Source organism: Urocampus carinirostris, chromosome 20 (assembly GCF_059441175.1).
Source record: "Urocampus carinirostris isolate Australia breed hairy pipefish chromosome 20, RoL_Ucar_1.0, whole genome shotgun sequence".
NCBI lineage: Eukaryota > Metazoa > Chordata > Actinopteri > Syngnathiformes > Syngnathidae > Urocampus > Urocampus carinirostris.
Window position 1 is genome coordinate 20,442,715 of NC_142368.1, and position 26,664 is coordinate 20,469,378.

At 40.8% G+C, this 26,664-nt stretch overlaps 1 protein-coding gene across 1 annotated transcript; it reads right to left on the reverse strand.

Moving 5' to 3' along the window:
* Nucleotides 1–826: 826 nt before the first annotated feature.
* fzd3a (frizzled class receptor 3a) lies at nucleotides 827–25,748 on the reverse strand. The gene is made up of 9 exons (XM_088324432.1): nucleotides 25,579–25,748; nucleotides 24,120–24,517; nucleotides 6,374–6,570; nucleotides 4,616–5,078; nucleotides 3,259–3,558; nucleotides 2,208–2,459; nucleotides 1,995–2,143; nucleotides 1,329–1,559; nucleotides 827–1,270 (listed from the first exon to the last, which is right to left on the reverse strand). Exons 2-9 carry the CDS (start codon nucleotides 24,318–24,320, stop codon nucleotides 1,063–1,065), a joined length of 2,001 nt encoding a protein of 666 aa, XP_088180558.1. The 5' UTR covers nucleotides 24,321–24,517; nucleotides 25,579–25,748; the 3' UTR covers nucleotides 827–1,062.
* Nucleotides 25,749–26,664: the final 916 nt, after the last annotated feature.

The window sequence follows — 26,664 nt, forward strand, 5'->3', positions numbered from 1 at the left end:
GACTTTTATTCCTCATATTGGAGTGCACCAAAGTATAATGCACCCTCTTAGATAGTCAAAATGGGTCACTGCGTATGTTGTCACTAATCTAACAGCCCCAAAAAGGAAAAGATCTACGTGGAAGGAATTCGAGCTGTACGCAAAATTTTAAAAATGCCAATTTCGCTCATTGTTATTAACATCAACAATAGACTTTAGAACGTTACAAATTATTTCACGAGTGAGAAAGTGACTTACCGCTTTCTAGTCTTCATATCCTTTGTTTATGTCATCCTCACGCGCTTATCCAACAGTCGCCCATGTTGAGTCTTCCACATTAGATAATTAGTATCAATTCGCGAAACCTGCCATTTTTACCGGTGCCTTCTAGGGCCAGATCAAATCTCGCGTGAACTAGGGCACAGCCAACTCACGTGGTCATATGAACGAAACGCTGATTGTTTTTTTTCCCCCCCCACTTAAGAAAAAAAATTTTGAAACTTTTTTTGAAGTGGGGAACATGTCCCTTTTGTCAATGCCAAATTGTACGCCCTTGGTTTGGTGGTATTACAATAGTGGAGGTCGAGGTGAGCACGGCCATGCGGATGATTGCTACTTCACAATAAAAGCATGCAACGGTTTCTTGGTAAGAGTTTTATTTTTTTCACCACGCGGCGGCGTATCCGGTCATGCATTTTCACGTCACCTTGATCACTGTCAGAATACAACAGAATGGTTTTACTATTCGGATTGGATCAGCAATCTGATTTATAGGGATCCTAATTTGTGTTCATTTCTGCAATTCCAAAATGAACCACCAAGTGAGGCTGTAAGGCAAGACTTTGGATTTAGCCCCCATGTCTCATCGCTTTATTTGGAATTGTCCTTTGATAAAACATTCACAGAGCGTGAAACATTTCAGGCAGCCAACGTCCGATTCAAGTTGTCCTTTTTAGCAACGAAATCCAGAAAAATCCTACATAGAGTAATCCTGAGTCTTTGGAATGCTCAGACACAAAATCAAAAAGTCCCTTTTCAAGTCTGAGTCCTGGTTTACTGGGAACCTGTAAGGCATCTCGTCAATCACGAAACATCCTCCTCCAGCACATGGGGAGCGTGGCTCAGGTCCCTAAAGCTGCCGTGCCGTGATTGGACGTCCAACAAATGGGCGGAGCCGTGCCGCAACAGACCGTCCAGGTGCTCTGCGCTGAGGTGTCTGCTCCGGGACAAGTTGTCCAGGTGAGGCATGCTACAGTAAGAGGAGGGGTCATCCAAGATGGGGGCCGTGTATCTAAAGACAGAAAATGTTGAATAAATCTGGAACAGGAGCAACTCAGCAGAGGTCTTACCCGCAGCGGTAGCCGCTGGCCTCGGATCGGGCGCTGCGTAGCGAGCCGGCACGGCTGCTGCCGGGGCTGGGGGGCTCGTCCAGCGCTGCTAGGTGGGTGGAGGAGGCGTGGGTGGACGTGCCCTGGGTGGATGTTCCACGGGACTTCCTGGTCACCGGCGCTGGGGCTTCCCTCAGGAGCAAACGGGCAAAGTCAGGCTCCCGTGGGGTCTGACGCCCATCCACCATGGCGCTGGGGGAGGGGAAAAAGCCAGGGGGCACAGGCGGGCCAGGAGGAGTTTAGGAAGGACAGAGAGAAGAGGCGGAAAGAAATCGAGAGGGACAGAGGGGGAGGTAGAAAGGGACAGGGAAGAGGCATGGGGAGACCAAGAAGAAGAAACAGGGGTAGGTCAGGAGGAGAGACAGGGGGAATATTTAAGGGGAGAGTTAAGAAGGAGGCAGAGCAAGGTCGGAAGGGACAGGGGCAGAGAAGGGGAAGCCACAAGGAGGTTGGCGGCAACAACAGGGGAAAGAGGCAGGGGGAGGTTAGAATGGGCAGTGAAAGTGGCAGGGGGGTTAGGGGAAGAGAATAGGGGATGCCAGGAGAAAAAGACAGGTAGTGGAAAGACAAATGAGACAGACATTTCATTTTTATTAATTGTCAAAATTGGAATGCCGTTTTACATACTGTTTGCGCTTCTTGCCGTGGAAGAAGCCGGCCCACTCGAAGCAGGTCTTCTTGCTGCCCACCCAGAAGACCGACGGGATGCCCACGATCAACATCATCACGTACTTGATGAGGAAAAGGGACAGCTCGGGACGGCGGCTCTGCTCCACCTGCTCCGTGGCAAGCAAATTTAGATCATTTTATGTCATACTTCGGTCCCCCCGGGTGCAGTACCTGGTAGGGACAGGGGATGTGGTAGTGTCGACACTTGTCCTGCACCCAGGTGGTCTCCCAGGTATCCCTGCGGCTGCTCTCATACATGTAACAAGCTAGTACGGTGAGCAGAGGAACCAGGTAAAGCACGGAAAAAACGCCGATGCGGATCATGAACTTGACCAGCTTCTGCCGGTTCTCCTTCTCCAGGGGGATCTCCATGCGCACCCGGTTGAGGGCGGCAATGCCTGCGAGCAAAAGCACCACACCCACCTGGGGGAGAAGAGATGGAGTTCATCAGCGACAAAAGATGACAGGAAGGCCAGGAGGGACGGGGGTAAGAGGCGGGTGGAGTTCAGAAGGCTCCAGGGGGAACACTCAGGAGAAGGTCGAGAGGGTCAGTAGGAAAAGAGAGCAGGAGGTCGATAGGGACAAGGGAAGCAGACGTCCAGAGTGACACGGAAATCAGGCAGAGGAAGGTCAGGAGGGACAGGGGAACGAGGCAGGAGAAAGTCGGGAAGAACAGGGGCAGTGGCAGAAGGGGGTCAGGAAGGACAAGGAAAAGAGGAAGGGTGAGGTCGAGAGGGACACGGGAAGGAGGCAGGGGCAGGTCAAGACTAACACAGGGAAGAGGCAGGGAAGGTAAGACGGAACAGGAAGAAGAGGCAGTAGGGGTCTGAAGGGACAGGGGAAAGAGGAGAAGAGAGGCCTGGAAGGACAGGGGAAAGAGGAAAAGCGAGGCCAGGAAGGACAGGGGGTAGAGGCAGAAAGAAGTCGGTAGGGACAAGGGAAGTGGTAGGGGAAGGTCGGGAGGGACACTGACAAGAGGCCGGGGGACGTCGTGAGGGACCAGGGGAGGCCAAGAGCGACACAGATAAGAGGCAGGAGGAGGTCAAGAAGGACAAGAGTAGAGGCAGCAGGAGGTCGGAAGGGACAGGGGGAAGAGGAAGGAGGCAGAAGGACAAGGTAAGGAGGCAGGAGGAGTTTAGGATCGATAGGGGGAAGAGGCAGGAGAAGCTCGGGTGGGTCAAAGGGAAGAGGCAGGGTAGGCTGGGATGGGCGTAGTTCTCACCGCCACATCGGCGCCCAGCGGTGCTAGAAGGAACCAGTGAAGCGCGGACAGGTCATAGAGGCCCACGAAACAGACTCCGCTGATGGCGTCGCCCTCAATTTTGTTCATGGCCAGCAGGCCGACGGTGAGCGCGCCAGGGACTCCCCAAGCGCAGGCGTGGAAGAGAAGCGCCTTCTTCTCGATGGCCTCGCTGCCCCATTTGGGCACGGCGGCCAAAAACCAGGTGACCGTCAGGACCACCCACCACACACTGCCAGCAATGGTGAAGAAGTACAGGACCATGAAGACAAGCGTGCACGCCTGAAAAAGGAAAACCTGGGGTTAAAAATTGTGAATGCAAGGAGCTGAAGCCTCTTCAAAGCTTAGAGTCCTGAGTTAAATCATCTTTAAAGCATTCACCTCTGAGTTAAAGCATTAACTTTGACATAGTTTAAAACACTCAAGTCAAAAGTTAAGCATATTCAAAGCATTAATTCCAGAGGTAAAACTTTGACGGAATTACTTTGACGATATTTGTAAATATATGGAAATCTTAACAAAAACAATTAAAACACATTTTTAAAACGTTCAAATCAGAAGTTAAGAAGTCAAAGCTTTAACTCGCGAGTGAAACCTTTCAATTTGACAGAATTACTTTGATATTTGTAAATATGTTGACATGTTTACAATGCAATTTAAATATATTTTATAATGTTCCATTCAGAACTTAAATTATTTTTCAAGAATGAAGTCCTGAATTAAAGCATCATCAGCGCATCAATTTCAGAGTTCAAGCTTAAACTGTGACAAAATTACTTTGATGATATTTGTAATTTGACAAAAATGACTACAAATACAATTGAAACATATTTAAGAAGGTTAAAAGCAAGATATAAAGCATCTTTAAAACGTCTTTAAAGCTTTAACTCACGAGTTAAAGCATCTATTAATCATTAACTCCGGAGTTAAACCCTTTGACATCATACTTTGAGGATATTTGTAAGAATATTCCAACTAGGAGTTAAAGCATCTTTGACTCTGGAGTTAACCCTGGAGTGAAACTAATTTTGACAGAATGACCTTCATGATATTGGTCAACACACATGAATGTTTGTGATACATTCAAATTTATTTTAGAATTATTAAATCAGAAAAAGCATCTTTAAAGCTTTCCAGCTTGAGTTGAAGCATCACCAATGCATTAACTACTGGGTTAATGCTTTACCTTTGACGGCGATAACATTGTAAATGTATTAAAATGTTTACGAATACATTTAACTGTATTTTATATTAATGATTCTCCGTAGTGGAAAATATCAAATTTGTTGAAAAGCCCTTTCAGATTTTAATTTCTAGCCGGGCATCCGTGTGGCCTCACCTTGTTATGTGAGCCTTGAGTGACGGTGGCCGCCCGAAACCTGCCAGGAACCGCGGTGTTGCACGCCACCCTGTCCTCCATCAGGAACCCCAGAAAAAACATGAGGGACACCATCATGTAGCAGACAGCGTAGAAGATGATGGGCCGCTCCGGGTAGCGGAAGCGAGAAACGTCCAGGAGGAAGGTCAGGAAGGTGAAGAGCGTCGCCGACAGGCACACGATGGACACCACGCCGATGAAGTAGCGGGCGAAGGTCAGTTCCTCTCGGCTCAGGTACATGTGGGGACACGGGGGCGAGCAGTCACGCACTCCCATAAAGGAATAGCCCAATTCCGGGTCCATTTTCAGTTCTCGGGGACACCAGAAGCCGTAGTCGCGCTGGACTGGGGCAGCCGGCTCCGTGGTGTCGGCACTGGAGAGAAGGTCCACGGTGCGGGGGTAGGACTCGTCGCAGTCGGGGAATCTGAAGATGAGAGAATGTCATTTAAATAAAAAATGAGGGGAAGTTTTACAACACTCTCACGCTTCCTACACCATTTTCATGGCCAAAGCACGTTTCAAGCACTTTTAAGGCCAAATCTTCCATATTTCCAGTACCTCTAAAGGAAGAAATCCAGTGCAGAACATTTTTTTTGCTTTGATTACTAGCAAAAACTTTGTACTATTTTACGCAGTTCCTATCAAATATTTACCATCTTTTCAATGGGCTGCTATAAACTGACATGAATGCTGCCATTCTGCTTCAACAATGCACACACAACTTCAATACCCACTTGTTTACAGACATGGAAAAGGCTCTATAGGTGTTGGGTAATAAGCGTTCGATACACAAGATAAAAAAAAGAAAGTACTGTATGTATAAAAATGATATTGGTTGCCTCAAAGCAGAGTGCCGTATCTTTCAATCCTTTTTTAATTCATAGTTTTTGTGTTTTTCAGAAAATCTGTGTCTAAATTGGTTAAAAGAGAATTGTAAAAATTTAGTTTTTGCATTTTACCACTCATTTATAACCCTGAAGGGTTAATATTTTTAATTTCTACTTTAATGTTTTACATTTTCAGGGATTTTCTGTTGTTGTCTGACTTTAAATTTGTTCAGTGTGGAAAAATGTAAAATGGTTCTGTATTTTACAATTTTTTGTAGATCTGTGAATAATTTATTTTATGTTTTTGTTGGGATTCCCTACAAAACATATGTAATTAGTAACTACTAAATAATTTGGTGCATAATGTTTTATTATTATTGATTATTATCAATAACCCCATAAAATTTGAGGAGACGTTTGGGAGCAAAAAGATCTGGCTGTTCTCAATGAGCCGAGCAGAAAAGGCCTCTTCTTCAAAAAGAGCAGAATTCCTATGAACCTGTCCTTTAAGATGGGACAGTAGGGGGCAGTAACACTTCACATGACTACTCCATTATGACGACTGGAGTCACCATCACAGTCATTTTTATGAACCTTTTATTTTATTTTATTCATTTAAAAGCCTGGTCTGTTAAGTCAAATTGTCAGTAAACACGGCAATGGAAATTTTTTTACTCATTTTCAAGCACTTTGCCCAAAATTCAAGCATCTCTATGTCCTTGAACACAAAACATTGAAATCCAGGCATTATTGGATTTCAAGCACCCGTACGAACCCTGCATTCTATATTTTTCAATATTCTAGTTAATGACACCATGGCGGGATCAAATAGACCCTGGCGGCCCACCGAAGACTCTATATACATAGTATGGAAAACACTGGGAAGTCGTACCTGTGGCAGTCCATCTCATCGGGCCAGCCCACGCCGAACATTTCCATGAGCTTGTAGCAATCGCTTTTGGCCCTCAAGCAAAGGCGGCGGCAGGGTAGAGTCATACGTCCGTATTCGGTGCAGACGGGTGCGTACACGGCGCACAAGAACGTGCGCAGCTCGGGCGAGCACTGCAAGTTCACCATGGGGTGGAAGGGCTACCCAAGAAAAACAAAAACACAGGAAACGTCTCGTGAGCGTCCTCAATGTGGACCGGCAACGCACAAAAGGGGCAACGAAGCATGACGTCCGACAGTTGAAGTCCACCACGCTGGAAAAACAATCATCTTTCCAACCCCCGACGTGGTCTACCCACTCACCATGATGAGGCCTTTATGCACACCGGAGAACCAATTATATTGACAAAAGGGGGGAAAAGTGTTGTCATTTAAGTCTAGAAATGTGCACGTCGTCTTTAATACTGTACGACAATAATATATAAAAAATGACTTAAAGGAGTATATATCAATCATAATCTATGGCATCTTATTTGCTAGTCTACCTCCGTGGTCACCATGAAGTGCTACATACGCTCGGTTAACTCTCCTTGTCTCAGCTTTTGTGAGAAGACTTCGCCTGTCGCCGCATCTGTGTTAAATATATTTATATATTTTTCATGAGGGAACCAGCTGTTGATTGGTAGGGGACTGGCTCCATTCGTTCACTTCCAAGAGCCATCTCATAGACACGTTTTGATCGGGATAGACACGAAACTCAGCCCCCATTCGCCTTTTCTTTTGGCACATATGTAAATACTATATTTGTACTCGCTATCCAACTATATGTAGTTGATATTTTGATGGTGACATGATCTAAAAATACGTAACTTAAATAATTCTGAGAGTGGAAAACTGCGCCACTGAACATGGCGTTAGGTTTGCGAGAGCACGCCGCTGTTGTAGTTCTGCAACCAAAGTAACGAACCACTTTTGACTGTCTGTAACAACAAAGGCATTGTCACGGAGAAAAAAAAATAGTTGGATTACCCCGTTACTTAAAAAATAATGCCGTTGTGTAACAGTGTCATTTATAACAGTGTTATTCCCAACACTGCTTACATCCTTACATATGTAAAAAGATTACAAAAGGTATATAATCGCTTATACCGTAACACACAAAACAGTTTTTGGAGTGTATTACCGTACATTCTTCTATAAACATACGTAAAACGCGGGATAAGGAGTTCCTAATCACCGTTATATGTTGTTTGCAAGACAAGCGGCCAAAACACATGAGAAAAAGTCACTATCACATACCTAAAATGAGGCGAAGACAAAAAAGGAACGCACGCTGTTCCGAACGGCAGTCAAACTTACCATTGGATGATCAACTCTGACAAAACAGCCAGTCTCCTTGCGATACTTTAAGTGGAAATGAGTGCTACGCAATCGCTGTTTACTACAATTACTGTGTTCTTCAACGGGACGCGCCGTTCGTTTTGCTTCCCGATGTTATCGGGTGACGTCACAGTTCTCTGGGATATTAGGTCAAACTGTCTACTTTAAAAATGAATTTCTCGAGATCCTGGCGCGTGGATATTTTGGCACATATCTGCACGCTTGTGGGGAGGAACAGTATACATTTGTGCCGAATTGAGAAAAAAAGGGTATTTTATAATCCGCTACATTATGTCACTTTATAGACATTAAAGGAGTCATAAAAGGAGCATGTCGGTGTTGGCTGACACCAGGGCACTCCGTGAACACAAAAGCAACTAAATATATCAATTACCGATTGAATTCAAGCATTCATTTGTAGTCATTAATTAAGAACATAACATAATAGCTAGCAGATAGCTCCATTTGTTCATCCCCTGCCAGTCAAGTTTAATTTTTAACGTCTACAGCCATAAACGGATGTAATAAAAAACAAAACATTAACACATGCATACTGATGTTAAAAAAACGGCCTTTTGGGTGACAGATTTCAGTTTCCAGCCACACCCAAAATTCCCAGGTCCCCCACAAAACGCACAGCTCGTATGACAGACAGTGGCAGGAGGGCCGAAGGGGGAGGGCGATGAAAAGGTAGGGTGCAATTTATTTGTCTGTTTGTTCAAGGGGTGGAGGAGCTGCAACAGAGTCCAAAACAAATTTCAACTCTTAAACCACTTAAACAAAAATAAATACACAAGCATGAATAGCAAATCTAGCTTACGTACATGTCAAGTATGGAGTTCTACTCTGATGCATTTTCGTAAACAGATTAAGCCGCCTCTGCCTTTTTGGAACAAACCAAAAGTGACCCGGCCAGTACAACCGCTTGCTCATATTCCACAAATTCGTTTGACCTCATTACGATTAAAAAGCTTCGAGCAGCACCTGCGTATAAGGCGAGCTTATGTGATATTCTTCTTCCTATTCAGCTCTATTTTTAACAGCTATTCAAAGTCGCTCCCCTCCTCCAGCCATTTAACCACAACAGCCACTGCGCAAGCCGGCGAAGAGGGCGCATATGGCCCGTCCCAAAGAGCTCGAGATGGGGGAAGGGGCACGTTAATGGACAGCGATCCTGCAAGCAGCTGGCCCACCGCCGGCCTAATAAAATGTGACGTAAGCTGTATTTACATAATTACAAAACTGCCAAAATATATAACGTATTTTCCAGACTATAAGGCGCACCTAAAAACCCTTTTATACTGGAAACTATGGTGGCTAAGATTAGAAATGTATAAAGTATTTTTACGTGTGCATTACAAGACGAGGTATTATGGTATACTACCATATTTTTGCAACAATCAAATCACATCGCTGATCATAATCCCAAATCATTGTACGCAACGGGTCACAGCAGCTAGTCACCCTAAAATATATAAATAAACGCAAAGTCTGATTCATCATTAGTTACACCAAAAAGTTGATTCCCTCGTCGTGGTTTTATTCGTATTTATTCATATTTTTCAGGCCGACTTTGTTTTCTCCATTCTCTAACACTTGTTTCTGTCACCGTGAGTAAAATGACTGTGACGAAATAAAATTGTATGCTTTTTCATTTGTCATCTGTATCACTAGTGGTCAGGTTTTGGCGTCAATCTCTTTTAGAGATACAATGTTTGGTCAGCAACTGATTAACCATTGCACTAATAAATACTGTAAGTGTATAAAAAGTGCAAGTTATACACAAATACGGTAGCTTTTACTGTAGTTTTAATTCCATGAGATTTATAATCTGGTGCGCCTTATGTTGCAGAAAATACAGTAATTACAAAACTTCATAAAGATTTGAGAAAATATAAATATTTTTGCAATTCACAAATTCGATCATGTACTTAGTGAATTGCTGCTCTCATTAACACTTTCTTTAAAAAAATGGTGACCTATACTTATGATCGAATAAACCTGACCCTTACTGTAGTAAAGTATGTCTTAATAGCTTAAACGTCTCAGTTAACCAATGGAGATACACAAAATACGACACACGAGTGATTATAAATGAGGTCTATCATGCGCTATACCAGTGGTTCTCAACTTGAGGACCCACCATTCCACCCTAATTAGAAGCCGCGTCCCAAATCAAGAAAAAAAATGTAATTCTCACCTTTATTGAATGAATATATATATATATATATATATACACTGTATATATATTTTTGAAACAAAATGATTTCTGTAACAATATTAATACTTAACGCCTCCCAATATTGACTTAAATACTAAGCAACAATATATAATGTAAATATATAAACAAAATAGGTTGGTAGCTTGTAGGTTGAGAAGTTTCTTCCTAGTGCTTTGCAGCATTCAATTTTGGTTTTACTACACAAAAGTGACATGTAGTTGTCAAATAATACACACTGTCCCTTGAATTTTCAACTATCTGCAGTTTTAATGAAATCCTAAATGCTTTGCTTTGTCTTTGATATTATAAAATCCATATCAGGTAAATAGATGGATGGACCGCATTTGCATATTGCTGTTTATCAGTCACTGAACACCTCCAAAGCACTTCACAATATACTTCACACTTTTATCCATTTAGAGGCATCTATGCTACCTGCCTATCGGAGGCATTAGGGGCTCAGTGTTTTGCCCTAGCGTCAACATTTAAGTCAGCCGGGAATCGAACCTGCGACCTCTTGACGACCGCTCTACTTCCTGAGCTACTGCCGCCCACAGTAACTCCCATTTTATGTTTCCCGCTGTACAGGTATCTGTGTTGAGCCATGCTCAACATGTGTAAGACTTTACCAACTTTTTCTGTGGTGAGAAATTGTGGGTGTCAACTTGCATTTGCAGGGTATTATCGCCATCTACTTTCAAGGAGTGTACTTGACTTTGACTGCATTTTTTTTTGGCAAGGCAAAGGCCCGCGACCCATTTAGAACAGGGCCGCGACCCACTTTTGGGTCCCTACTCACCAGTTGAGAACCACTGCTCTAGACCAGGGGTCTCCTACGTGGTGCTTGTAGGAATCAGGTTGCCCCCTAAAACCAACTGAGTAGCCCGCAGACCATCTATTATCTGCACCGCTTATCCTCAGTAGGGTAGCGGGGGTGCTGGAGCCCATCCCAGCCATCCTCCGGCAGTGGGCAGGGGACACCCTGAACTGGTGGCCGGCCAGTCGCAGGGCACACAGGGACAGACAATTCGCTCGCTCATTCACACCTTGGGACAATTCGGACCGGCCAATCAACCTGACATGCATGTTTTTGGAATGTGGGAGGAAACCGGAGTGCCCGGGGTAAACCCACGCAAGCACAGGTAGAACATGCAAACTCCACGCAGGAGGTTCGATCTCATGACCTCAGAACTGTGCCGCACACGCGCTAACTTTGGGTACTATAAGTGCAAACTATCTTTCAAATGTCTCCGCAAACTCAAAAATGTATTTATCCATCCATCCATTATCTGCACCGCTTATCCTCGGTAAGGTCGCGGGGGTGCTGGAGCCCATAGCAGGTGCCTTCGGGCAGTGGGCAGGGGACACCCTGAACTGGTTGCCAGGCAGTCGCAGGGCACACAGAGAGACAGTTTGCTCGCTCATTCACACCTAGGGACAATTTGGACCGGCCAATCAACCTGACATGCATGTTTTTGGAATGTGGGAGGAAACCCAGGCAAGCACAGGTAGAACATGCAAAATCCACACAGCAGGTACAGCCTGCAGACAGTTTCTGAAAATATATCACGGGTCATTGTCATTTTCTGGCATGATGTTTAGTGATTGACTGAGCCTAACTTACACTAATAATTACAACAATGTAATACCATAAATAAAGTGACAACATGGTAAAACGTTTTTTTTTAGAAATGTATATCATACTTGTAGGCCTTTGGACTAATTAGTAACAATCAGCTTCAAAAAGGTTAGAAACCCCTGATACAGGCAATCTCAAATATATGTTAGGTCCCCGGTTCCAGATGGAGAAAAATAGCGATTAGACAAAACAAAACATTTAGGACCGAGACTGACCCACGATTGACCCCGAAGCCTCATTAGAATAAGATTAAGAGCAGCGTTGCATCAATTATTAATGCCCTTTAATCCTGTTGCGTTTATTCAAAATGTTGGCGCCGATTCCTTTTTAATAACTGACCGTCTTGGCGGGCCAAAAATACAAATAGAAAAAACAATCCCCATTCTTCAAATTTCAAACTGTAGCGTCATGGCAACCAGGGTAGCATCTCTGAGGGGGGAGGAGGTCAGGGTGCAAGGCAGGGGGGCGACCACCTCCCGGGAGGCCAAAAAGCCTCGGCTCCTTTTGTCAAGGACACAATTGGGACCGTTTCCACGGCGACAGGGGCGGGGGAGGTGAAGGACAAAAGAGACGGAGGGGGAGTATGGGGTGGGGGGGGGGGGTGTTTGCAGTTGAAGGACGATTCGGTCCCGTCATTTAGCGTTGAGAAAGCGTCTGAAAACCTGGCGAGGGCGAAAAACGAGCCCGGCATTCAATCCTCGGCCAATAAACACGCTGTCGGACATTAAATAAAACAAGGGGGCCTTTGAAAAGACGGGTCACGCCGGCTTCGGATTTACCAGACCGTGTTGCTGCCTTTTGTCCGTTTGGCGGAGGAAATGTCTTCACTACGGCACGGGCGCTTTTTCTGCCAACCGGTTCGCCTGCCGTGAAGGGCGTCGATGATAGTGATTTTGTGACGGTAACGAAACCTGGGTATCAACGGAGAACTCTAGAAAGACTAATGAAAGCTGAATAGAACCTAAATGGTATTATAAGAGCTGGAAAAGTCCAGAAAATGTTGCATCACAGAGAGAAATTGAGCAAGGCATCTTATTCTCATACGTTTCATGATCAATAAACATGTAACGTATCGTTAAAGGTCCAGAAAAAGGAATCGGTGATGCGATGCATCTTATTCCCATACAGTCTATCGGTAAAAACGTGAAAATGATCTGAAAAAAGTCCAGAAAATGTACCATACTGGAGGAGATAGGGACGGGGCATCCTATTCGCATACATTCCATAGTCAATAAATCCAATCAAAAATTATCAGAAAAAGACTTGAGAAAATGTACTGTCCTGAAGGAAATTGGGGTGGGGCATCCTATCCTTATACGCTCTGTTTATTTGTATAGCCCTTCCTCACAATGATTCTCAAGGGGCTGCACAGACCAGACTATTACAAACTACAGACTATTATGACACCATCCCCTGATCTAAGACCTACATGAGGGCAAGGAAAAACTGAAAAACCTCAGTCAAAGCAAGTCAAGTTTATTTGTGACACCCTTAATCACAAGGAATCTCAAAGGGCTGCACAGACCATTGCAAAGTACAGACTATTACACCATCCCCTGATCTAAAACCTACATCGTAAAAAGAATAGAAAATGTAAGAAGAAAAAGGGCAAGACATCCTATTCTTCTAAATTCCAATAAACGTGGAACATTTCATAAAGTCCAGAAAATATTTCATCATCAATTAAAAAAAGGGGCAGGGCATACTATTTTCATATATTCTACCATTAATAAATGTGGACGTTATCGTAAAACATCCAAACAATGTAAAATTATGGAGAAAAGTAGGAATGGACACCCAATTCTCATATACTACAACATCGATAATTGTGGAACTTAGTATTAGAATCTAAAAAATGTAGCATCGTGGAGAAAAAAAACAGGTGGGGCATCCCATTTTATTATGGTCCTTTGTCAACAAACGCGGGCCTATTGTAGAAAGTCCAGAAAATGCAAACTCGTGGAGAAAAAAAAGGGCGGGGGATCCTACTCCTATTCTCAAACGTCCCATCATCGATAAATTTGGAACTCATCAGAATAAGTCCAGAAAATGTACCTTGTGTGGAATATTAAGGGGCGGAGGATTTTATTCTCATACATCCCATTATCGACTAATGTGGGAGCTATTGTCAAACATTCTCATATACACCGACATCAATAAACGTGGAACTTATAATTAAAGTCCAGAAAATGTGGAATCCTGGTGAAAAAAAGAGTGGGGTGTCCCATTTTTTTTTTATGCCCTCTCATCAATAAACATGGGACTTGAACTTACTATCGGGAATAAGAGAGGCAGGACATTCCATTCCATTGGCAATAACTCTGGAACTTATTGAAAAAGGGGTGGGGTAGATCATTCATCGCTTAAAATCGTAGAACTTATAGTGAAACTTCCAGAAAATTTATTATTCTTCCTAGTTCTTTGCAGCATTCAATTTTGGTTTTACTACACAAAGTTAGGGGCGGATCATCGTATTATTATATATTCTATTGTAAATAAATGTGGGACGGAATATAAAACGTCTAAAAATTGTCTAATTGTGGAGAAACATGGGCGGCGCATCCTATTCTAGCACATCGTCCAAAAAAATCTAAGAACGTATTCTAAAAAGTCCGGAGAATGTTCAATCATGGAGATAAAGGGGCGAGGCATCCTATCCTCTTACATTCTGCGGAACGTATTGTACAGTGACGGCCATGTTTTTTGGCGGTGGTCCGTGACGCCGCCACGCTGTTTTGTCATTCTTAACGCTCAAAAGAAAAGATTTCATTCATTTTCTTTGCTCTTTTCTGTCCACGCCAGTCAAATCGGCATCACTCTCACTTATCCCGGGGACAGTAGTATCCTTGTGGCACAGAAATAACCCAAGGCCACTGTGATGCCCCACTTTGGAGGCCGGGTCATTCCCCGGTCAATGGTGAATACACACAAAAAAAAAAAATGGAAATTATGAACCCCTCAGTTTGGCCACATGTACAACATTAATAGTTATCACTGAGTATTATTATTATATATAAATGATCATATACTCTCTAAAGCTGGGGTTCCCAGCCTTTTTCAAGCTGAGAGCTACTTTTTAGTTATTAATTAGCACAAAGAGCACCAAGTTTGATATTCATTTCTAAAATAACAAGGTATCATGTTTTCAATACGTTGTTACTGTGTTGTCATCAGGTTCGGGGTTCATACGGGTCCTGAATTTTAATGTTGTGTAGTAAAGGTTTAAAAAGGGCTTGAATTTTGGAAGAAGTGCATGTAAACACTAGAAATTGTTGCCATGTTTTTCGGCAGTCTGACTCGATAGACCACGCATTAAGTGAAGAAGAACAAAACCTGTCTGCTTAAAAGGTTTATTCAAGTGCGTCTGAGAAATGCATGTACTTGCACATGCATTGTGAATATGCTGAAGTTGATGATGACAAGCCAGAAGATGGCTGCAGAGAGTAACAAAGTTTCAAATTCTGTACAGCTCTTTCCAACGATGAATTGATTTTATTTGGCGTGCACCCACTTTAAATACATTATTCGTGTTGGTGGGATCAATAATGATAATGAGAAGTACAATAATTCTTTAAGTATGTCCTAAAAAAGTGCTTGAATTTGGCTGTCAAAAATTTGCAGACCCTGCAGCTTAAATATTGGAAGTAGGGTTAAATAGACGTGGTCAACAAAAAGAAAAGAAAAAACATTTTACGAGAAAATCACAATGACCCAGCACTAGTGAGCTATTTACAGAACAGGACCGTGGGCACCTCAGCTGTCCTTAAGGGGCATCCTTGTGCTCGCAAGCACCATGTTGGAGACCCCTGCTCAAAAAAGATTTTGAATTTCATAATAAACTTTTAATTTTTTCTCCCAAAAGACAGCAAAACTACGTATATAAAACCCCGCTCTCTAAAAACATTTGGTTGAAATATATATAAATCAAAATATTTATAGAACATAGTTTAGTTCAAGAGTCAACCAATCACAAAAATGGGGTTCCTTGGAACATTAAAAAAAAAAAAAAAAAAACTAAAAGGTTCATTTTGGTAGTAAAAAATGAATACATTTATAATCATAAAAATAATATTTCCAAATATGTGTAAACATAAAAATTCATTTTTCCTCAAAAAATGTATTTCAAATTTGTTTTATTTAACATAAATAGATAAATAAAAAGGCAGCACGGCGGCGCAGTGGTTAGCGCATGTGCGGCACAGTTAATGTCTTGGGAACCTACTGCGTGGGTTCAAATCCAGCTCCAGACTCCCCGTGCTTGCGTGGGTTTCCTCCGGGCACTCCGGTTTCCTCCCACATTCCAAAAACATGCATTTCAGGTGAATTGGCTGGTCCGAATTGTCCCTAGGTCTGAATGAGCGAGTGAGTTGTCTGTCCCTGTGTGCCCTGCGATTGGCTGGCAACCAATTCAGGGTGTCCCCTGCACACTGCCCGATGATTGCTGGGATGGGCTCCAGCACCCCCGCGACCCTACTGAGGATAAGCGGTGTAGCTAATGAGATGAGATGAGATAAATAAAATACTACAAAAATTGTTAAGCTTAAAATATCACCAAATAATATATATATATATATATATTCTTTTAAAGGCCAAAATTTTGTTTTGGACAGCAAAAATTAGTTTCAAATTAGTTTGAATTCTAGAAAAAAAAAGTTTTTTGTTTAACACGACTCATAAAATGGGTTTGTTTGAAAAAACAAACAAAACACAAACAAAAACATCATAACATTTAAATATTATAAATGTTATTCTTTTTTTAAATTTAAGGCAGAAAAACAGAACTTTCTTCATTAGCGTTGCACCACTGTGTTTGATTTTAAAAGATGTGTTTAAAACAATTCAAAATATTGGTTGATAAATGAAATATTAACACACCCTTTTATTCCCCCAAATCTTAACTTTCTCTGGTCACATTTATTTATTATTTATTTTAGGTAAATCCTAAAATAGCTTTTTATTTTTAAATACTGTAATTGTTTTAAGAAAAAAACTCAAAAAATGGGTTGTGTTGTATCAAAACAGCCCAAAAAGTTGAAAAAATATATAGAGGATCTGTTCTTTCTCCCCTCCCCATCAAGGCTGCTTTTCCTGCAACACTCTTTGGAGCGCAATAATGAAGCGTTGCCACAATACTTGAAGTGCTTCTAGACAAAGAGCGCTGGTTCCGGTCCAGCTCCTGCATTCATCATCATTGTTTAAGTTCCTTAAGGAACTTCATTCCTTTCCAAATCATCTGTCAGTTCTCATTTGCCCGTCGCCGACGTCTTAAAAGTCTGAATTCTCCCATGAACTGGGATTCCAGGGCTGATTGGACTTGAATGAATGCGGAAAGCGTTCCGGGCTTACTTCTAAAAGAGACCTTATTGCGGATGCGTGACAATTCAAAGTGAACACGGCCGAGTCCCACACACGGCGATAATAACATAGTAAATATTATTGCATGGACAAAAAACAAGATTTTTGATCATCAGTGAATCTGTCGATTGATCGAAAGAATTTATATATTTAATGTCCTTCAAAGTCTGTTTCATCATCAGATATACCTAGATATACCAGTTTTTTTCCCCTCGTCATGCTTATTGCATTTATTTACATGTTTCAGAACCTCTTTCTGTTTTCCCATTTTTTTTAATTTGTCTCTGGTACCGTGAGTAAATATAGTGTGGTAATGAGATACAATAAAATACCTCTTCCTATGTCATCTATATCACTGGTTCTAAAATGGTCTGACTTCAGGACCCATCATTCCACCCTAATAACAAGCTGAGACCCAAATCAAGAAATCTCCACTTCTGAAATGTGTTAAATGAAAGTATTGAGCTTTTTAAAGAGGACATAGTAGAATATATTCACCTCTTAAAAAAACAAAAACAAAATGACCCCCAAAAACCAAAACAACTTAGAGTACTGTATATACTCGCATAAAAGCCTACATCAATAGCATATAAGTGACCCCCTAAAACTGCTTTAAAACAGCCACATACTAAAAGAAATGCAAAATATTAATAAGGTGTGTACCTAAATATCAAGGTTATTTTATTATGTAGTTAATTAAGATTAACATATTGGTAAAAAGTTAAAATTATATCATTTTTAAACCATTTACTGTACCTTCCGGTAGCGCTTCAAAGGAAGACACTCGACAACATTTTCATACACCGCAATAGTTTTTGTTTTTCAACTCGATCATTGTTGTCACCGTTTTGCACTTTTGTTCCCTTTATCACGAACTTTCTTGGAACCCATTATTACGGACAAAAAAGGGAAATGAAACCAACAAAATCACACAAAAATGAGATGTGGTCCCTCTCAAACACGCTTGACATGTAGAAGGGATAAAGCGGGGCATAAAGACCAACTACTGTTAAGGAGTGTAATTGACCCTCTTTTTTCTTCTCAGCATTATTTTGCCCAGGAAAATGCTTGCTACTCACTGAAAACGGGCCCGTGACCACCAGTTGAGAGACACTGGTCTAGTAGAAAGGATTTGGCCCTCTCACCGCCGCAACCCGAGTTTGATTGCCGTTGCATCCAGTGTTATGCGATAGTGGTCAGCTGTATTTTTTGACTGATCAATCTTTGTAATAAAAAAAAAAAACTCGTTTATAACGCGCACTCAAAGTTTTTTTTCCAGGTAAAAAAAAGCATATTTTGCACGAATAATTAGGGTAAATAAAAATTGAGCTGCCAGTGGGACAAGCTGACACACGATAATGTAGACACCTGAGATACGGCATCCCCGCCTTACAAAGTTTTTACTATGCAGAGGACGAGTTACAGCTGTCTGATAATAATCAATGGTTTTTAAAATGCTGTTTTGCCATTTGTTTGTGTCAAGGCATCATGCAAATCTAGAAATGTGTTTGGCTGAGCTACCTTCCACAATGTTTCTTTAAAAACGATGTGCAAAACAACACCCTAATTTTGTACTGTAGTTGCTGAAGGGATAAACATGGAAATGAAGCCAGAAGGCAGACGAATCACTGAGTTGCATGGACGTAACCATCGAGTAAAAATAAGGAGGCCATTAAACAAAATAAATCTTTTAAGTGCATGTCTTCGCAAGTTGAACATTTTTAAAATTCGTTTTTGTCTAAATTCACAGTCTCCACCCTCCTCTGCCTCCACCCACTACTCCACTTTACCAGCTTAAGTTACACTTAGCCAAAGGTAAATCAAATTTTATCTTTCCTTTATATGTATATTTATCTATACGTTTTTTTTTTAATCATTTGCATGTATACAACACATAAGTAGTTTTTTTGTACAATACAAAAGAAGTGTATCAACTTTGGCATTATATTCAGATTTTTGTGCTGACCACAAGAACGCATCATGTCAATAAGTCCAAGGACAACAAGATCACAGTGGCAAGTTGTCAAAATGGCTAATAGCAGGAAATCTATTAAATGATGAAAATAACCCAGAACTTGAACAACAGTTTTGCAACGCCTCAGAAAAAATATACAAAGCTTGCTTTAAATGTCACATGCACACCAATGGCTGAATGTAGCCTTTTCTATGCCATGATGGTGTCCAGAATATTCTGCCATTAAATAACTTCGAGAAGTAATTCATCTCCAGACTCTAATTCTACCAACGTTCTCATCACCTGAAATTCAAAGAGCACACAAAGGACAAGAGACTGATACTACTGTCCTTTAAAAGTAGTTTAGTAGTACCGTATTTTCCGCACTATACCCGGCAGAGTAAAAGCCCACAGTAAACCACACCACCTACATTGCATATTACCGAATCTTATTGCAATATGTATTCTGCGTAGCACTATTTAGTTATTCTATATAACACGCTACAGTGGGCATTTGCACGTCACACTGGGTATTTGTATATTGTATTATTTTTGCTTTATTAGTGTATTGTTCTCAGCTCAGGGATGCTGCTGGAAATGTGAATTTCCCTTCGGGGATGGATAAAGTATCTATCTATCTATCTATCTATAAGGCGCACCGTGTTATAAGGCGCACCTTCAATGAATGATATATTTAAAAACTTTTTCCATACATAAGGCGCACCGCATTATAAGGCGCTATAAGTGCATGTTAGTTTAAGATCAGGTAATTGTGCAATTTTGTAATTGTAATCCTGTGCAGTCCTTCGAGACATTTTTGTGATTAAGGGCCATATTAATAACAGTGACTTGACTTGACTTGGCTACAGTAGAGGATGTTGTTACGTTATGCAACCATTAGATGGTGCCGCGCTAAAGGGAATGTCAACAAAACAGTCAAATAGGTCAGTCAAACTTTATTAATAGATAACAAACAAGCTTTCCACAACTCCATTCACTCCCAAAATGACTAAACAGCTGTTTTATTATTTTCTCTGAGGTAAAGCATTTTCGGGACCCATCTTTAACATCTGTGAATAACAGCAAGGCATAACATTTTACTTTTCCTCCATTTAGTCAACACGCAAAAAAAACGTCTGATACTGTTATGGTAAATTAAACGTTAGTGCAATCGCAATATAGTGACACTCGTAATTTGCAAAAACAATAACAAGTGCAAAACAAGAAAGCAATAACATAATAACTATAAAATGTAAAACGTAAACAGCTCATCCTCATGCTTCTTCCACTTTCGCAACATCGATTCATTAATGTTAAACTCTCTTGCTGCTGCTCTATTTCCATGTTCTACTGCGTGACTGATCGCCTTAAGTTTAAACTCTGCGTTGTAAGCATGTTTCTTAATAGGAGCCATTTCAGGGTCTTTATACAAACGCACAAATAAAAGAGAATCGTTGTTTAATATTTCCCAGTATGCACAGCGCACTTCTTCTACGCGAAAAATGGAGTCAGTGGCTGCTTCTCTTAGTTGAGAGACCTTGCAATTCAATATTGATCCATATATAAGGTGCACCGGATTATAAGGCGCATAGTCAGCTTTTTAAAAAAAAAAAATCAGATTTTATGTGCGCCTTATGGTGCGGAAAATACCGTAGTTTGTTTTTATCTGGGGTTCCAAGGTTTCTATCCCTCGCTATACAGCAATTTCACTTTAAGATCCCCACCTCAGAATGGATGCATGTTGTAGATCAAACAAGGGATTTGTTTAACGAAGGGACGCATCTGCTCCTTGATAGCGCTACGGCTGTGAAATGTAAGGATTATCTCCTGTATAAAGAAAAACAATAAATTGTGGATTTTCATCTGTTAATCCATTGACGGAAATAAACAAACAGGAAGGCCGGCACGCATTTCGATCTCGACTTGTTCTCTTTAAAGGACTTTAGGACAACTTGGATGATGCGAATCGGGGACGTTTAATTATGCATGGTTCTTGCGGCCCCTAAGGTGTAAAATTAACAATTAATTTTGGGTAACGTAGAAGAAAGTAGGCCTTCACTTTGAGACGGTATGTTTGGAAACATATAAGCAATAAGGCACGATGTTTACAGGGTTGATTTTTAACTACAGTACCTGATTATATGTATAGAGACTGGCAGTTATTAATCGTTCAAAAAAAAGGTTCTATGTGTATTATGTGTTTTAAGCCATTGCTATAAATTCATTTAAGTAAAAACCATCAAAATAATTCCTTCAATGCAAACACAAACGAAAAGCCTAAACATCATTTAAGGTACGCCTTACAGACAAATTATAGCTTAGCAATAACATTCTTAGTAAAGTACGTACTATGCTTTTTGCTAGGTAGCTGGCGTAGCGCTAAAACAAAGGAAAAGTTACTCTCAAGAAGTAGGAACTGTAATGCTATATTAATATGTATATTATTTTGTAAATTTGGTGTATTAGCAATTTGTAAGCAGACTATGAATTAAGAATATTTTTTAATATCAATTTACTGAAAAAAAAATAAAAAAACAAAGTATTTCATAAAAAATTAATCAACCTAAAGGAATATATTTTTCTAATTTTGGGTGAGGTCTTTAATAAAAATACTAAAACATTATTTTAACAGAGTAAGTACTATTTCTCAAAAGAAAAAGACCAACAAGGCGTATTGAAAAACAAATCTCAAATGTGATGTCAAAAGAAAGTATTAATTAGGAAAAATGAGAAATAAAGTCTAATTTTTTGCTAATAGGAATATAAATAATGAGCCAAATATGAATAATTATTTCTTGTCTGTTTTTTTGGGAGGATTATGTGCAATTCACTTTTTCATAAATCCAAATTGACAAATTCTTTACAGATTAATGAACAGACAATACATCTTTTAAACGCTAATTTACACGTGCATCAATTGGTAGATGTGTGCTCAAAACAAACCTGGATATTACTGAAACGTCCCTGTTACCTAGAAATATTTTTTAATATAAATATAAATTCTCTGAATAGTCAAGTCATGTTTATTTGTGACGCCCTTAATCACAAGGAGTCTCAAAGGGCCGCACAGACTATTGCAAACCACAGACCATTATTCAGGGATGTGATTTGACCAAAGTGAAATTATCTGAAAATTAGGCGGGGGTCTGGGGGCCGCGGGCACCCAGCTAGGTCCAGGGCAGTGCCCTGGTGGGGGGACAAGTGGGGCGAAGCCCCCCGGAGCTCATGGGTTTTCCGTGTTTTTACGTACTTTCAATGCACTCAGATGACAAAGAAATAGACAAAACAACAGCATACATTTTCAATGTATTTTGAACTATCCCATATAAAATGACAGTTTAAGTCAACTCAAAATCAGTCACATTAAAAAACATTGGACTGCCTTTGCTTTTAAAAACTATCACTGAGAATATCATCATATCTAACTCATGTGATTACTAAGTTAACACATAAATCATGTTGAAGAGTTCAAATTTCATGAACAAATAATCGTATCATGACCAAATGAAAAGTAACTCATATTAGAACATACCACAAATGTCTTTGTTATAGCAGAAGATGTTATCTATAAATTAAAGTACTGTAGTGGGTTGTACATAATTCACCCACGGAACCATTGTTTAGTTAGCGAGTTCCTAGGGGGACTCTTAATTCGGCCGGTTCTAGCCACTCTCGTGTTTGTTTTGTTATTGCCAGTTTAAATGTCATTAAAGCAGCTTTCGTTGGCACCTTTGTTTGACACTCCGCCTACGACTCCCGTCTCTGCTCGCTACATTGGATCAAGTCGGGGTCACCAACATTTGTAGATAATTCCTTCTCTAACTAGTCCGATCGAAACTTGTTTTTTACGATCTTAGCAATTTCTTTTAACTTGCGGAGCATCTTTGCGTTCGATCTCGGACATCTTTCTTTAAACACTCGGCAAAAACGTGTGAGAAATGAACAATGGCATACTCTTACGCCTTTATAACAAGCGCGTTTATTGGTCAACACGGAGACTTCAACCAACCGCAAGTACGTTTCATTTCAGTTGCGGAAACACTAAAATGGAATGCTGTCGAGACGAAATCGGTTTTTTACCAATTAAAAAATCGGAAATTTTAAAATTTTATTTTGGGAGATAAAAAAGCGGAATTCCGCGAATTAGCGGAAAAATCACATCCCTGATTATTACACCATCCCCTGATCTAAAACCAACATGAGAGCAAGAAAAACTCAAAAACAGTTCTTTAATCCTTAATTTTTTAAACATTCGCATAAGATGTATTTATACACAGTGTCGCTATTGAAATGAAATGATCTGCATTAATATAGCGCTTTTCAAGTCAATGACTCCCCAAAGCGCTTTACAGTGTGCTTCACATTTCCCAATAGCGGCCTTGTATTGCAGCCATGTAAGACGCTAACCTGCTTATTGGGGGTATTAGGGGTTCAGTGTCTTACCCAAGGACACTTCGACATGTAACACGGACAAGCCGGGATTTGAACTGGGATCACTTGATCCTGAGCTACTGCTGCTATTCTTTTGTTTCGTTTTTATTCAATACTCTGAAAAGTACTTTGTATTAATCTTTTTCTTCATTAAATTAGTTAAATATTGAAGTGACATTGGGCAGAGACACGCATCCTCTATGCCCCTGATAAGCATGGCTGACGCCGTTATCATTGTGTGAGTGTGTGTGTGTGAACGGGTAAGTGTGAAGCACATTGCAAGGAAGGTTTTCAGTTTTCACTTGAAAAGCGCTATAAAAAGCAGTCCATTTACCATTGAAATATGTATTACGTTTTAAAATTTTGACGAATATATTTCTTGTTTTGTTCCATTGCAATATTTTAGTCAATGAAAAAAATGAAATCCATCTCACACCTCAGAATCTTACTAGATAAAACAAAAAATATCACAGCTATCTAAAGACAATAATAGTCATATTTATTTTTTGCACAATGTTCTTGCTTGCAACCGTCATTACGCTGTTCTACATACAATTTAGACCAGTCTATAACCACTACTTATCTATTCTAAAATCCCTTTTTTCTTTCATTACATGTTTATCCAGGAGCGCCACGTCGAATCTTGTTGTAAACAATGTACACTACGTCGTAATTAATGACTATAAATACGATTCTATTCTGAACATGAGACAAATGCAGACAAGCTTTTTCTTTTTTTTAGCAATAAAGAGATTTTTCCCGCCACGTACCTCCATAGCGAGCGAGGCCGTCTGCTGGTCGTAGTGGTTGAGGACGTTGGGCATGAAGGTGGTGTTGTAGGGTAAGCCCTGGCACATGCGTAACGTGATGGGCTCGCAGGTGAAAAGGCTGTGGCTCCCCGCTTCCGCATCCATGGGGACGGCCACGCATGCCGTCAGCATGGACACGGACAGCGCCCACAAGAGATCCATGACCAGAGACAATCGGACTAGAAGATGCGGGATCTCAGGTGGATCAGCAAAAGATGGACAAGGTCCTAAGGTCTTCCTTCAAGCAGCCCATGGCTGTCAAAGAGACGGCTTTGGCTCTGGCGATGCTGCGGTCATTGAGGATGCTGATCCAAAGGACTCGAATGATTCAATACTATAATATCACTGATGACGTCGGGCTTGAATGAGGATAGGAAAAAAAACACACACAAAAAGATGCCGTGTATTAAGTGTTGCGGGTTATGGGGTGGAGGATAAAGGAGAGGATTTTGTCTTAATGTTTTTAAAGCGCTTTGAGTGGCAGTTTTATCCTTTGATTTACACTCACAATGTGCGACGATGCAATATGCAATACGATAGACAACGTGTTGCCGATCTGTTGGTTCCACGCCAAGAAACATTTCTCATTTTGAATAAAGAAGGCATCCAGTCGTGAGACAAAATGAAGGTTTCATATCATCATCGATATGGATAGTTTGAAAACGATGATATACAGAACGTTAAACAAACGTGTTACAGATAAGCTCATTTCGCGCGAAATAATATAACATTTTACTTCATTTCAAATACCAAAGGTGTCTAGTGAGACAAGATGGTTTTATATCAAGATTATCGATATATTTTGAAGACGATACCGATATGTGATACGATACGTGTGACACATACACTAATTTTAGGCGAAGTAAACATAATTTTGTCCCATTTAAAATACATTACGCACCCAGGCGTCAGAAAAAATGAAGGTTTTTTAATTAATATTATCGTCAGCGTGGCTATTTTGAAAACGATTGTGCTATACGAAAGGCAAACGCGTTATCGATGAACTCGTTTTACGCCACAAAAATAACACTAACATTTCATTTTAAATACAAGGATGTATAGTCGTGAGGCAAATTGAAGGTTAAACATCACAATTAGTATCAATTTGGATATTTTGAAAACGATGACGTAAGGGCGTCGACGTTAGCTAACAAGTTGGTCATCACGCTGCTCATCCTCCGTCGTTAATTCGTTTACAATTCGACCACGTTTTTCGGTCCAAGACGTAAAAAAATAATAACATTTAAAATCAAATATAGAAAATGACATAAATATTTTATATTTTAGCAAGGGTGAGCTTTTTAATTATTATATTAGCCGCCGCCACGGCTGTAAGGTAAGTTGGTGTAATTAAGAGAGGGCCACCGATGGAGACGCCCTCCACCGGAACACAGAATCCGGACAACATTCGAAGGCTTACCGGGCCAAGGGAATGAAAATTTCACGTGGGATATCCTCGCTGCTGCGCTTCTCGAGTTGCTAACAATAATGTGCGGGGGTCCCTTTACCCTCACCCTCCTCGCACCCTCCGCAAATGCCCCCTCCACTTCTTTCGGCCTCTGTGTCAAGCGACATTTAATGGCGACATTAATTCGAGTAATTTGCGAGGAATTAAAAGCATAAACACAACCACAAATCACGTTACAAAGCTTTGAAAAGCAATTTCATATCAACATAAGAATTCAATATATATTTCAGCAACACATATTACTCTTTAACAACGAAACCATCACGTATAATCACGTTCAGACTCGAACTCCCTCTACACATTACTTTGAAAGGACAAGTTTAGAGTTTCCGTTTAGGAGTGTAATCTTGGCAAACTTGTTAAAGCCGCGTCTCTTGTTTGAATGCCTTATCCCGCACGTACATAAAAAAAACATTTTATATTAAACGCTGTTATCCAGTTAACTCACTAAACAAATTACTTAATATTTAAAAACAACAACAACGTAAATCTAATACGATCATTTTAAAGGTACAATGAGCCCTCGTTTATCGAGGGGGATACGTACCAAAAATAACCTGTAATGGGCGAAATCCGTCAAATAGAAACCTTTATATGTTTTCAATTACAATACAATTAAATATTCCATTATACATGGGAACCAGAGAACAGACCCCTTTGCAGGCTCAAGCATTTACATGACAAATACAATTATTGAATTAATTTGTCTTTGTTGCCATTATTGGTGAAACATTGTATGCAACGAGATTGGACATGGCACTCCTGGTTAAACCTGTAAAAATCTTTGAATATGAACAGCGAGAGACTATCTACCTAGTCAGAATGCAAATCAGTGGAGTAAGGACATTGTGAAAATAGAAGTTTTCGCGAGAGTCCACTGTATACATCTTACTCATATTAGCTCCTCCAACTATTCTGGTCCCCACCCTACGACCCATTTTTGCACCATCAGTGCAGATTAGCGCTCGTGCATCGTCAGGCCTTCTTGTACAACATTTGTCATCATTAGAGGCACGGACGGCTGCACAGTGCACCCCC

Coding starts and splice junctions, on each gene's coding strand:
- fzd3a (XM_088324432.1), bottom strand. CDS start 24,320: ATGGATCTCTTGTGGGCGCTGTCCGTGTCCATGCTGACGGCATGCGTG. Junction 6,571..24,119: donor CGGCCTCGCTCGCTATGGAG/GTACGTGGCGGG, acceptor TTTCTTGGGTAG/CCCTTCCACCCCATGGTGAA. Junction 5,079..6,373: donor GATGAGATGGACTGCCACAG/GTACGACTTCCC, acceptor TCTCATCTTCAG/ATTCCCCGACTGCGACGAGT.